General features: G+C 43.1%; 1 protein-coding gene across 1 annotated transcript in view; it reads left to right on the forward strand.

Annotated features, from left to right (window-relative positions):
- igf1ra (insulin-like growth factor 1a receptor) overlaps window positions 1-14223 on the forward strand; it is an 80668-nt gene that overhangs the window by 53159 nt on the left and 13286 nt on the right. Inside the window, exons 3-15 of the mRNA XM_069528566.1 lie at window positions 4296-4596; window positions 5516-5652; window positions 6234-6378; window positions 7274-7482; window positions 7587-7713; window positions 8375-8610; window positions 8712-8879; window positions 9288-9495; window positions 12283-12566; window positions 12665-12807; window positions 13239-13404; window positions 13524-13626; window positions 14145-14215. Of these exons, the coding sequence (XP_069384667.1) occupies window positions 4296-4596; window positions 5516-5652; window positions 6234-6378; window positions 7274-7482; window positions 7587-7713; window positions 8375-8610; window positions 8712-8879; window positions 9288-9495; window positions 12283-12566; window positions 12665-12807; window positions 13239-13404; window positions 13524-13626; window positions 14145-14215 (2298 nt within the window). The remainder of the gene's footprint in view (window positions 1-4295; window positions 4597-5515; window positions 5653-6233; window positions 6379-7273; window positions 7483-7586; window positions 7714-8374; window positions 8611-8711; window positions 8880-9287; window positions 9496-12282; window positions 12567-12664; window positions 12808-13238; window positions 13405-13523; window positions 13627-14144; window positions 14216-14223) is intronic.

A 14223-nucleotide genomic window follows, 5' to 3' on the forward strand; every position in this document is an offset into this window, starting at 1 on the left:
CAACACACACACAAAAAAAACAGTGGACAGCACTTGTCTGTCTTGGGCCCATAAGTGATGCTCCCTCCTCTTCCTTCCCCTCCTCCCCTTAGGCTGCTTTATTTAACAGTAGACATAGGGATGCACCGGCTGGTCGGGGGCAGACTCCAGTGCTGATTCTTGTCTTGTTTACTGTTGATGACATGGTCACAAACTTCGAAACGCATGTAAGCCGTTATTAAATCAGTAGAAATTAGCTGTTAGCAAAGACAACAGGGTCAGCAACACTTGGCAACACCTTCTACACCTTCAGTTGAGGCTAATGCAGGTTGTTTTCTTCCGTAAGGTGGTCACATGTTAAGAGGGCTACTTGAAAAGACGCAATGAGCAAGCGGTTGTGTCTATATCATCGTTTCTACTGTCTCTGCACGTCCAGACTAAAAGCAAGCCCTGGAGTTTTCAAACTAAAATGAAGCCGGCAGCGTTTCCAGACTTCTCAGTTTTAGCAGCTGTAAAACTTCGGAGTACCCATAGCAGAGTTGGTGCATTTTCAGAGAAAATGTAGTTTTGTTGATGTATACAAAGTTCTTGTTTCCACAGTCTGCAGTCCAGTTCCTCATCAATTGCTTTATATAATCTGGTATGCACTTTAAAAGGGTCAAATACCAACCAGCTGATGCTTCTCATTTATTCCTGCTCGTATCAAATGCCCACTCTGGGGACCGCAGGAACGATGACGACTTATCTTAAGAGGAGCCCCTTGTTAGGTAGTCCCTTTGCTTTGAAGTAGTGGAAACCCACAATGCCCTGCATAGCGATGTGTGGAGAGCTGCGGCGTGGAAATAGGGTTGCATTAAGAGCATCTATAAATAGAGGATTGTATCCTTGATACCACGGGTTGTTTGGTCACACACTGAAACCGGGTCGACTTATATGGATTCGAGGCAGCAATGCGTCCTCCCTCCAGCTTTCTTCTGGCAGAAGGTATGCATGTTTGGAATTTCTCTTCATTGAGGAATCTGTTAAAATGATGCAGAAGGAAAAGAGACCTCCTCCAATGAGGCTCATTAGAGTTTGCCTTGGCTGCCCCCTTTTGGTTAGATTCCAAGAAAATGAAGCCTGGCTGATGTTTCAACACTAATTTAACAGCTTTTAACACACTAATGTCAGCATCATATTTACCATCAAATCACAGCTGTTATGTGAAAATGTGTGTGTTGGCATTTCATGTTGTAGCTTTAGAAAAGAGCTTGTTTTGGACCAGATCCAGAATAGATGAAGTAATGCAAAGCCAATGTGGGAGAACAGATACGATGTGTGAAGCTATACATAACACACTAAAGGTCTTGTGGCTAAACTTTATTACTCGTGCCGTCAGGAAAACATAGAAAGTGCAGTGAAACTCCAATGTCCTTGTTATCAGGAGACAATTATTACAAAATTCCTGAGTCACTGCAGTGTATAGAAAGAAATATTTTACAGGGTGTAACTGGATGAGATTTACTTCTTTTGATAAATAGCTAAAGACGTTTTGTGTTTTCTTTTTTTATAAAAAAAACTTGAAGGGATTTTCCAACCAGACAGTTTCACCTCTTCTGCACAGTTGGATTTGACTGAATGTGAGAAAGAATGACAAGTATTTGAGAAACTGTCAGGAGTGCGAATAATCATTCCCCCCTTCCCTTGTGAAGCGAAACTCGAGTTGTTGCTTTGTTTTTTGGCTCTGCGGCATTTCTTTAGTGCACCGTCACTTTCTTAACCTGCACAAATGTTTTTGTAAAGCGACATGAAATATTCATCGACAGATTAGCTCATGCGTCATTTTTTGATGCGCTGACACTCGCATTTAATTTAAAAGTGAATAAACAAGCAGAGCCCCCCCCTTTTCCTCTTTCTCTCTGACACACAAATATGCACATGCCAATGTGCAAGTGTCACACATGCACTCATTGTTCATCATGTGCACTCTTATCAGTGAGCAATGAAGATGGTTAAATAATAGCGCCTCAGTTTTGACAATTACAAGGAAAGTGTTGAAATGTGTGTTTGACTGCACTTTTGTCTGGGTTTGTATGATTGCGTGTGTGCACGCATGTGTGCACATATCCCTCTAGCTCTGTCTTTGCACCAGGAGGCGGTTGCTAAGGAACCAGGCGAGCTGTGCCTCTCATTTCAGTTGAGTTTTTCTGCCCCTGTGGGGAAATTTGTCTTGCAGCAATAACAAAGGCCCTAACAATAAACAGTTATCACTTAAAGGCCCCTACATACAAACAATACAAGAGTGTGTGTGTGTGTGTGTGTGTGTGTGTGTGTGTGTGTGTGTGTGTGTGTGTGTATGTCTGTCTGTGTGTGTGTGTGTGCGTGTGTGTGTGTGTGTGTGTGTGTGTGTGTGTGGTGGGGGTTGGGGTTTGCTACATGCAGATTTTCTAATATTCAGAGATTTTAAAACAAATGACTTTTTTCACACGTTTTCCTCCAGAGAACTCTTGACTTACTATTTCCCAGACCGGCTCTTTATCTATTCTAGACAGAGACTCCGCAAACAATCATTAGCAGAAAACAGCTTGTTATACACACACACACACACACACACACACACACACACACACACACACACACACACACACACACCCACTCTCCAGGTGCTCTTTTCTATGGAGTGGACTCATCTGAAAGTAGGACGCCCCTGCCTGCCGTGTTTCAGGATTAGTTAGCAGTGGGAATAATCTGCTGTTTTCTCTTTACATCTGCGATTCCTGGAGTGCTTCTCTATAAACAGGCTACAGTAAACAAAAAAAAGGTTATGAATACCATGTGCTATTTACATCTGTGTCACTGATGAGTCTATAAAACAGCGAGCACTGATGTGATGTTCTTGTTTCATTTCCTGAATGAGAACTTCATGGTAACTTTTTTAGTTACTTTGAGGTTTGAACATTTTGAAAGATTTAATTATGTTGAGATTGATGTTGATACTTTATCTGTCCTGACACACACTTCATCAGATGTCTGTCTGTGCTGTGTTATTAATAACATAATGATTGGGTTTCTTCGTGATTTTCGCTGCTCTTTGGTTGAAAATTTGGTTTTAAAACTAGAAATTAGCATAAGTTTGCTATCAGGAATCAAATTACTGTCACAGAATAGATGCCACTGTCTGTGTGATGACATTAGAGGTGATTATTAAGTGATCCCATCTCTGCATTCCACTAAAACAACAGGTACAGATTTTGAACCCCCTGACCTGACACTCCAGTTCCTTTTTACCCCTGCAGCCCCCCACTGGCTGATTATAGTTTTGCAGCTTGCTTCTCCTAAACCCTGACATTTAAGGATTTAAAAGTGTCACAGATTAACATTTGTATTAGTTTCTACATGTTCATTCTGTTTCCTGTGGTCAAATCAAAACATCTTCCTGTTCATGCACCATTTTATTAGGTACATATGTAACGTTTAATGCAATCCACCGCAACTGCTTAGGGCAATTCCAATTTTACACCGATAATAATGTTCAGTTTTTACTATTGTATTAAATTAGCTTTATGTTTATTCTTGAGGTCGTAGTCTACAGTTGTGTTGAGCTGGACTGGATTATATTTAGAGCGATTCAAATGTTTTGGCCACCATATTTACACAAAGGGAGGATGACTATTAGAAACACATTTCAGTATAATTCAGTCCAGGACTACACCATCACTAACTATGACCTCAGTAATAAACAGAAACTGAATTAACAGATTTCAGAAAGAAAAACTGAACATAACAAGGACATGTGGCACAGATGTTGCCGTGGATTTCTCCCTCAGTGCACTTTAACCTATTTTCTATCTGGCAAGTTATTAAGCAAATAATATCATTATTACATCCTGGTTTTCATCAGTTACCTGAATCTGAAGCTATCGTAAATTTATACTGACTTTGAAATCGTAATCTGTGCAAAAATAGCTAGTTTCTCTGTTTTCATGGATCTGGATGAAAAACAATCTGGCACATTTAGGGAAATGATATCTAGAGAGTTTGAAATTTGGTGAATCTTGATTGAATGTAAGGGGACAGTTGGGCCTTGGTGGTGGTTTGCGCTCTACTTAGTGCCATTCCCTTTTTCTTTCTTGCCTGTTAGTAAGCAGATGATGTCATTAATAATTCCTGATTTACATACGTTTATACAGACATTTCATTTTTAGTCTTTTTGACCCTTATCGTTCCCTATTTTGTTATGATTGTGTCCAGCAGTGCAGACTTTTTTTTTTTTTTTTTTTTTTTTACACCCACCCAAAACTGACCTCTTCCTCCGTCTTTCTCTGTCACCTCCTCAGTTTGCCCAGAACACTGCAAATTCGCCTGTACCGACAAGGGGGAGTGTTGCCACAGCCAGTGCCTGGGCACCTGCACTGAACCCAACAACGACATGGCCTGTTCCGCCTGCCTCCACTACTTCCACGAGGACCGCTGCGTGCCAGACTGTCCCTTGGGCACTTACAAGTTTGAGAGCTGGCGCTGCATCACCATGGACCTGTGCTCTCAAGTGCACCTGCCTGGCGACCCTCAGTTTGTCATCCACGGGGGAGAATGTATGCACGACTGCCCCTCCGGCTTCACACGAAACGAGACTAATCGGTAAAGACGTGCCCTTCACTTCTAGTTTAGGTGTGATTTGGAAATGCTGTGCCGGCTGACAGTGAATTTACAGAATATTAGGAAGAGCTCTTGAAAAATGTGTTAGTTATTTTACCTTATGTCACGTCAAAATTTCTCAGAGCTATGTTTTCTTTAATTTTCAATCATTTTAATTTTTGGGGATCATCAGCTGATCTTTTTCGTAAAGCGAGAAAACAAGTCATAGTTGTTTTTTTTATTTCTTTGCAAAATGTTCTGTAAGATAGACATGCCACTTCTCTTTAGTATTCAAACAAACACTACAGCAGCTTCTGTGTGCACTGTGCATAAAGATTTTTTTTTGTATAAAGTGACATTGAGGTGAACTTCCCCTGAACCAGCCCCTTACTCACAGGTTCCTCTCTTAAACTATGTCTCAGAGCTGGAGGAGCCTCTCAGTGTGTAAAGATTAAGAGTATGTTGGACTATTAATGATTCACGTCTGGATTTCCCAGAAAGAATTAGCTGGTTGATTTGACAGATAATACTCTAGAACATTTCCTTTGTTTGACGCAAGAAAACGTGTTCGTATGCAGCTTCCCTCTCTGTTTTGTCTCGTCAATTCCCCAAACTTTCCACCCTGACTCTCTGCTGCCATATATTTTTTTGGCCATGCCGCTGCTGTTTAGTCTCTAAGGTCAATACGGTGAATCACTCTCTCACGAAAGAGAGAGGGAGAGAGTTCAGATGAGGGCCCATAAAAGATTATATTCTCCATGTGAGGGGTGACCCTGTATCGCATAGTGAATTTATTTGCCTGAATCCCTTTGAATGCTCGGGAGCTCAGGGAGTGAACCAATGATTTGAGGGTGAGATAGTTAGGTTGTTTTGTTTTTTTCTCAGTCTTTCTTCTTCTTCTCTCTACTTCTGCCGTACACAGAATGTTTTGCAGCGCCTGCAACGGATTGTGCGACAAGGTCTGCACACCCCCCATCATCGACTCTGTGGATGCTGCTCAGTCTCTGAAGGACTGCACCGTCATCGAGGGCAATCTGGACATCAACATTCGTCGCGGAAGTGAGTGCATCTGTGCCAGAACGTTTTTTAAGTGTGAATTAGCTTCGTATAGACCACACTACACTGCAGCACAATTTTAGTGGACTAAACAGACTAAGCAGATTAAACACACTCATTGTTCCCTGCTTTGAAACATTCGCCAACAGAGTGTTTAACTTGCTGTAGAGTATGCTCTCGTGATTCTTTACTGAATGAAGTATTCTTTCTTTACTGCACGGTGTTGCTGCCCTGCACATATTATGATCACTAAGGCAGTTAAAGCACGAGAGCCTGGCTCTCTAAGCTGCAGGGACACACAGGAGGGTCACAAACTCAACAGTACATCTGCTTCTTGCACTTTAACCCAATTATCACATAATACTAGAATGCTGTTTGTTTATTGCTAAGTTGACAGGATGGATCATGAGCTAATCTCCATATATGATAAAGCTTATACAATTTAGTCCTTGATATTTGCACCAGTGCCAGAACGGGTGTCATAGTGGCAGTAGAGGCCCCCATGGGTTTTTAAATGAGGCTTTCATGTGCTTTTATTTCCTATGTTATGTGTGTGTGTGTTTATGTTTATCTACTGTCCCCAGATAACATAGCGTCTGAGCTGGAGAGCTTCATGGGATTGATCCAGACAGTGAAGGGCTATGTGAAGATTCGACACTCCCACGCGCTTGGCTCGCTGTCCTTCCTCAAGAGCCTGCATTACATCAATGGGCAGGAACTCATAGACAAGTATGGCCTGTCTCGTCTCTCTGTGTGTGTGTGTGTGTGTGTGTGTGTGTGTGTGTGTGTGTGTGTGTGTGTGTGTGTGTGTGTGTGTGTGTGTGTGTGTGTGTGTGTGTGTGTGTGTGTGTGTGTGTGTGTGGTGACTCAGGGAATTAGAGGACGTGAGCAAAACCTCAGCCTAGCAGGAAGGCTGTCACCAACATATCATTGAAGTTGCATAAATGTCAGAGGGACTTTGTTGAACGAGTGTCTGCCCTCGATGGTGCAGGCGCACGTTGACATAAAATGACAAATGTAATTAGAATCTCTTGTGACATCTATGATCTTTGTGACATACAAAGATCATAGATATTATGATATCATTATGTTAGATTCATATTAGATTATATTTAAAAGTGATTCACACAGGCCAGATAAGTGAGTGTGGCTACTATTCTGAACAGAGTCTCAGGTCCGCCAGCCCATGTAATTACCTCGGTATCAGCAGCAGTCTGAGATACAAGGGAACATTTTTTTTGGTAGCTGCCAAAGGGGTCACGGGAAAGTCTGTTGCCCTTCTCGTTGTTGTCTCTCCCAGGATAAAGTTTCACTCAGAGGAATGCTGTTGAGGGTGGCAGACATTCCCTTCGCTCTGCTGCATTACATGGACGGTTAGAGCTCAGAGTGTTGGCACCGTGCTGGTTCTGTTTCACGTCCCCCTCTGTACAAACCCACAACCCTGAGCTCTGTGATATCCACCTGTGATAGTGCTTAATGCTGCCACCAGATGGCAAAAACAAATCCTGTAAAATCTAATTTTAGTCAAGCTCAGCCTCCATGTTTCAGTAACAATAAAAAATACTTTCTTTATCCATATAAGATGATTGAAACCTCACTCTTTATCTCTATCTTCCATTTTCAGCATGTATTCCTTCTCCGCCATCAACAACCAGCACTTGCAGTACCTGTGGGACTGGAGTCAGCACAACCTGACTATTCGAGCTGGACGCCTCTTTTTCCGCCGGAACCCCAAACTCTGCATGTCTGAGATCCACACCATGTGGGAAAAGACGAAGATCACCGTGAAGCCGGAGGAGGGTGATTTCCGCAACAACGGTGAAAGAGCCAGCTGTGAGTATTTTCACTTAAACTTTAAGAGGGTTCTGTGGGCTCCTCTTCTCATTCTCTGTTGTTTCACGATATGTTCACTGAGGGTCCTGCCTCTGTCACAACAGGTGAAAGTCACACCCTGACGTTCAAGACTAACGAGACAACGAGTCACACGATCAAGCTGACGTGGGAGCGCTACCAGCCACCAGACTTCGGAGACCTCATCAGCTTCATCGTCTACTTCAAGGAGTCGTGAGTATCCACAAGACAAACGACTCATTATCCCCCGTAACACATATTAAAAAATTAACTCCACACTGAGACAGAGTGGATATGGATTTTTTTAATGCATTCACCTACTCTAATTTAAAACCTACTGTTTTAGACACACAGTATTCAACTCAATATCAAGATTTATGGAGAAAACCACTGAAGATTATTGTAGCTTTCTGGTTTAGGATTATTTACACCAGTCATTACTGCTGTATCTGAGTGTCAGTTATTTTCAAAAGGCATTGTTTGGGTACTTTGTTTTAAAATAGCTAGGAGAAAACAACCCACCAAATATGTTTGAGTTAAAAATGTCTTCTTGAATTGGCACTAAAGCAATGTTCTGCCTTAGATGTTGGTAATCAGTCAAAAACTCTGTGCTGTGAGTCTTCCCCCATTGTTTCTCACTATTTCAGGCTTGTACCAAAAAAATATTTGTTGCATGATATTCCTCGGAAAATGGTCAGCGGTAATTTAAAACACACAATATTTATAAAAAGATGCAATTGGCAAGAGCTGTTGAGATGAATCATATCTTTAAACAACCTAGAATAAAACCGTTTTGATGAGTTTTGTATGGGTTTCATGTTCAAGTCAAATAATTTTTTTCTAAATGTGCAGCCATGTTTTGTGTGTCCACCAGGCCATTCCAGAACATCACAGAGTTCGATGGACAGGACGGCTGCGGCTCAAACAGCTGGCACATGGTGGACGTGGATCTGCCTCAGGATAAAACCAGTGAACCAAATGTCAGTCTTCCGCACCTGAAGCCCTGGACCCAGTATGCCATCTTCGTGAAGGCCATCACCCTGCAGGTGGAGGACAAACACATCACTGGGGCCAAGAGTGACATCATCTACATCCGCACACGCCCATCGTGTAAGTTGCACCATCAGTCCGCTGATACCTGACGATTCAGTATATTATTATAAGTGATGTAATATTTAAATTTAACAAACCTTGACCCGTCCCTATTGCAGCTCCTTCTGTGCCTAAAGACGCCCGCGCTTTTGCCAACTCCTCAACCAAGCTGGTGGTGAAGTGGTCGCCCCCCGTGTTTCCCAACGGCAACCTGACCTACTACCTGGTCCGCTGGCAGCAGCAGCCCGAGGACAGGGAGCTATACCAACACAACTACTGCTCCAAAGGTCCGCATTACTCTTTCTAAAAAAACATCTTATTTTTAACTCTCCGTGTTTTCCTCGCTATTTAAAGGAATAGTAAATAAATGGTTATTTCCTCTCTTGATGAGAGTTAGATGAGAAGATGAATACTGCTCTCTGTATGTAATTATATGAATTCATATGTTTCCCAAACTGTTAAATTAGTGTCTTTAAACATTAAAACATAATTTGTGCAGGACATTTATTTTTATTTTCAAATTTTTTTGAACTTTTTTTTATGCACTCATGCACCAAACTGTCACACACATCACCATGCACAACTGTTTATGTAAATGTCTTCTTGTCTTCCATATACAGTCTTAATGTCTTTTGTCTTTTGTCTCTAGGTTTTAATAATGCAGGATCACTAAACACTTTTTTTCCTTACAACAGAGCTGAAGATCCCGATCAGGATTTCAGCGACAGGGCTCACAGACATGGATGACAACACCAAGCCCACCAAGTCAGACTTGGCGGGGGGAGAGAAGGGCCCATGCTGCGCTTGCCAGAAGACGCCAGAGGAGAAGGACCGGGAGAAGGACGACCGCGTCTTCCTGAAGATTTTCGAGAACTTCCTCCACAATGCCATCTTTCTGCCGAGGTACAGTCAGCCACATGGCGTTGTAATATCATTCACCTTCTGTTTACAGCTACTGCTCTGCACTTCGTTCTTTTTACGCTTGCGGGGAAGGCCGTCAAAGAGCCGCAGCTTTTTTTGCCTTGATGGGTCAAAATGAAGAAGGAGGTGGCAGCCCCGGGTGTAAGGTCTCCTCTGTTGAAACTTACAGGATCCAAACACAGAGGCATTGACGAGCCGGCCTGCTGGGTTCGGCCTTTTTTGTGAGGCAGCATGGATGAGGAAACACGCTGAGTTGGATCCAAAGCCTTCTTAGCGCTCTTGTGGCTTCTGTTGCCACAGCAACGGTGGCACGGGGGGGTTGTTGGGGACCTAGCAGGCAATTTAGGCAACACAAACAAACCCAGGAGAGAGATATGATTAAGGAGTCTGAAGGGCCTAGTTTTGGCTGCACACTTGTCGCTGCTTAGGCTTTTGTTCAACACAACGGGGACTGACTTTTGTGTTGTGTTATCTTTGAACTTGCTCGTGGCTACAGACGTTTAACTGTTTCAAAGTCTCCAGCTCTCTTTCCTCTCCCTCACGTCTGTGTTCTCCACACGTTTTGTGAACTGGTGCCGTAGCACGTCCTGGTGAAATATGGAGACCCTTCATAAACGTAGTGCTTTGCACTCAGCAGGAATCTTATAGATCTATATCTTTTAAACAATGCCTCCAAATTTCATCCATTTAAACAGTGTTACGTGGCCTTTTCTTCTTTTACAATGCTCTGGTGGAATTGGATCGATATATCTGCAGAGGAAGAATAATAAAACACAGCTTTCTATTGTAATTGAAGTCATATCTTCCTCCCTCCTCTCTATCTGGCTGTGTTGATTTGTTATAGTATAGCTGTCCAGGAAACAGATGGGTGGCAGGTCCTAGGCCTGCAGCGAGGGGCTTATCCTGTATATACGCACAGCCTCTCCACTGTAACAGAACCGGCCATTATTTCAAACCACTCCAGGGAAAGGCCCCTTGAAAAATCTAGGGGGGGAGGTTTTTTCAAAAAGTTCAGGGTTTGCACCAGGGGGTGAGGAGGAGAGAGGGCAGCTGCAAACAGAAACAGAAAGAACTGTTTTCCATTCTGTCGCTCTCCACTCTCCTCCTCTGCCTCCTCTTCGCATGCTCTCTTTGTCTGAGACTCGTTTTTTTTCTTTCTTTCTGGAGCGAGACAGCTGCCAGGAAATGTACAGTGAATCCATGTGGAATTTAAATGAAAGAGGGAAGAGCCCCATCAGCAGCAGAATACAAACAGAGAAGTGAAGGAAGGCACAAAGATTTACTGGTGGAGATGCACAAAGAGGATGTCTGTCGTTATCTGAACAGACGACCTTGTGGTATGATCCAGAACCTGTTATCAGCTGCCTGGACAACTCATTCACTGTATCACCCCCCTGCTGTTGAACTCACGATGAGGACATGTGGTTCTCACCTCTTCTTCCTTTTTTGCCTCTTACAGTCATTTTCTGTGAGACTGCTATATGTTGTGGCCAGGAACTAATAATGTGCTCCACTGAACATGTAGTCATGGCTTTCCTGACTGGATTCCATTGCGTAAAGGTAGATCTTTTTTTAGCAGGCGAGGTCAGGACACAGACTGTAGTCGCTCTCTAGATATAAGGTCATGCTAAAATCAGCTGCAGAGTATTCTCACAGTGTTAGCACCGCTGTACTTAACCCTCTTAATGCTCGTTTTAGATCCTCGGGTTTTCTTCCTTTCGTCCCTCGAAAGGTTCGCTCATCAGTTTGAATCAGACTTGCAGCATCTGTGTCTCTGCTTTCCCGTCAGTTGTCGTATATTTTGAACATATGGTTTTTGAGTGCCGCTCCAGTTATTACCGTCAGAGAGGAATGTTAACATGTCAGTGCTACTGCTGTTTCCCACGGATCTTAGTGTGCCTGCACCCTCCTCCTGTAGGTGGATGTCTGCTGCGACGCAGAAGATGCTCTATTTCAGCCTTGCTTAGTTAGATCTCTTAGTTTGACATTTAAATTCTCCTGCTTGTGCTTGAAAGAAGTAGCTGGTTCCACAGATATGTAATATTCCGGTGCAGTGGTTAGCACCACAAGACAGAAAGAAGGTTCTTGGTGTGAATCTCACCGAGCGGTGAGTGGGGGCTTTAGGCTCAGTGTTGGGTGTCTCTATTGCTGCTGCTACAGTCACAGCTGTCAGCGGCGGCTGACCCTCAGTAATGACGATGTTTAGCTCCAGGAGGCTCCACAGCTTATGAGACGACGTGTCCGTTCACCTCAGTGCCGTTAATGTCACTGCTGAAAACTGGATGATTTGATTGAACATGTTGGTTCAGAAAGTCGGTAAAGAAACGAACAAGTAAGTCATATTGTCTCACACTCACACTTTATATATTTCACCTTATGCTTGCTTATTGTTGTTTGGTATAAAACCAGACAGCAGCATTAGTTTAGGTTTTTGTCCTTGCTGTGGAAAATTCCCTGTCGTCTTTTTTGTCTTTCTCTGTCTGTCCACCTTGCTATGATCCGTCTGACCTCATCCTGCTTCTATACAGCTCCACAGGGAGTAGTTTGCAGCATCTGGACACATGCTGCGCACTGATACACAAACACACACACACACACACACACACACACACACAAACACAATCACTCCACCTGGTCCAGCAAGACGCTTAACCTTTGTTTAAAATGCTTGTGGGAGTTTGTTAAAATAGAATTTCCAGTTTACCGCATTTGTCTTTTTTTGTCATAATAGCGCTCACTGTACTTAAATCAGCTTTCCCTGTTTTTCAGACCTCCAGACCGTCGACGCAGAGATGTGTTCGGCGTGGCCAACGACACGCTGTTTCACGACAGCACCGGGAAGGGGAACACCACCCTTGGCCCGGGCAACAGTACAGATGGCGTTCCTCCTATTAAAGAGTACCCCTTCATGGAGGACAAGAGCTCAGCAGAATATTTAGACATCCCCAACCTGCAGCCCTTCACAGTGTACCGCCTTGACATCCACGCCTGCAATGAGGAGGTGGGCCGCTGCAGTGCCGGAGCATTCGTCTTCTCCAGGACCAAACCTGCAGGTGAGAAACGGACCTGGATTCGATCTATGATGGAAACATGTAACTAGACACATTTTGGTAATAATATCGTGCATGTATGTTTCTTGTGTGTTCCCCAGTCAAAGCAGACGACATCCCTGGAAAAGTGATCTATGAGCGCAGTGACAAGGTCGAGGGTTCTGTGGTGCTGCACTGGTCGGAGCCCATCATGCCCAACGGACTCATCCTGATGTATGAGATCAAGTTCCGTCTGGGGACTGAGGTGAGCCAGACTGGATGAAACTAACGATCTCCTTGGACAAATAAAGACAATTAAAATTATATACAGTATAAGTTTTTTTCCACAAAGAAAATCTGTTATTTATCCTTTAATTTAAAAGTTTAAATGTGAGGAAAAAGTCAGGTCCATTGTCAACTTTATTGTCAGTGAATGTTAACACACATACATATTAAAACATATTGGGGCAGGATTAGCTCCGATGTTACAATATCCTTGAACTCAGATTGAAGTTGAGCACAGGAGAGGAATGTAAACTCAGGCTTGTGGTGTTAAACTCTACACACGCATCATTCAGCACAGCGAAGGTCAAACATCCAACAACAAGAAGCAAAACATCCTTTCGAGGGAAGAGTAACCTCTGTAAGTCCCTATAAGTCATGTTCTACACATCTAACTTTACTCTTTTCTTTTAGCCTGAGAAACACGAGTGTGTGTCACGGCAGCACTACCGTGAGCACAGAGGAGCTCGTCTGACCAACCTCAGTTCAGGAAACTACTCTGCCCGTGTGCGCGCCACTTCTCTAGCAGGGAACGGCTCCTGGACAGAGAGCGTGTTTTTCTACGTGCCTCCACCCAAACGTAATGCAACAACTCTCTCCCATTTAGTCCTGATCCTTTTTATTTCTTGACTAGTTTAAAGTAAATAAGATTTGAACTCCTCTTCGTGAAATCACCATTATATGTCTGTTCCCGGACAGGAGACGATGGTGTTGCCTTTTATTTGGTCATCATAATTCCCATCATAGCGACGCTCCTCATTGCCAGCCTCACCACCATTCTCTTCTTTGTGAACAAAAAGAGGTGAGGGTCTTTATCATCATTGTCTGATTGATGCAGCTTGATTATTGTTCTGTTTAATGTAACTTTACTTGCTGTTGTTATGTTAATTAGAAATGATTAGATGTTGTTTTAAAGGTTGAGTGTGTAGAATTTAGTGACATCTAGAGGTGAAGATTTATGTTGCAGCTGAACACTCCTCACCTCACCCTCTCCTTCCAAACATGAAACAGAACCTGTGGAAGACTTCAGTTGTCAGAAAAACTCAAAAGGTGTTTAGTTCGTCTAGTTTGGGCTACTGTAAAAAACATGGCAGCCTCCGTAGAGAGGACCCGAAAATAACAATTCGTACAATTTAGATGAAACACACTAGTGGAAAAAAATCAGTATATATTCATCATATGTTCAATTTCTGCCAATAGATCCCTTTCACCTAAATCCTACACACTGAACCTTTAATATTACACTGGTGTAAAGAGTAGACTTCCTGTAGAGCGATTGGAGCTGTGTGCCGGCTAACTGAGCTGTGTTCATGTTAACAGGAACAGCGACAGATTGGGAAATGGAGTCCTTTATGCCTCCGTCAATCCAGAATACTTCAGTGCTGCTGAGAGTAAGATT

Source organism: Paralichthys olivaceus, chromosome 7 (assembly GCF_024713975.1).
Source record: "Paralichthys olivaceus isolate ysfri-2021 chromosome 7, ASM2471397v2, whole genome shotgun sequence".
Taxonomy (NCBI): domain Eukaryota; kingdom Metazoa; phylum Chordata; class Actinopteri; order Pleuronectiformes; family Paralichthyidae; genus Paralichthys; species Paralichthys olivaceus.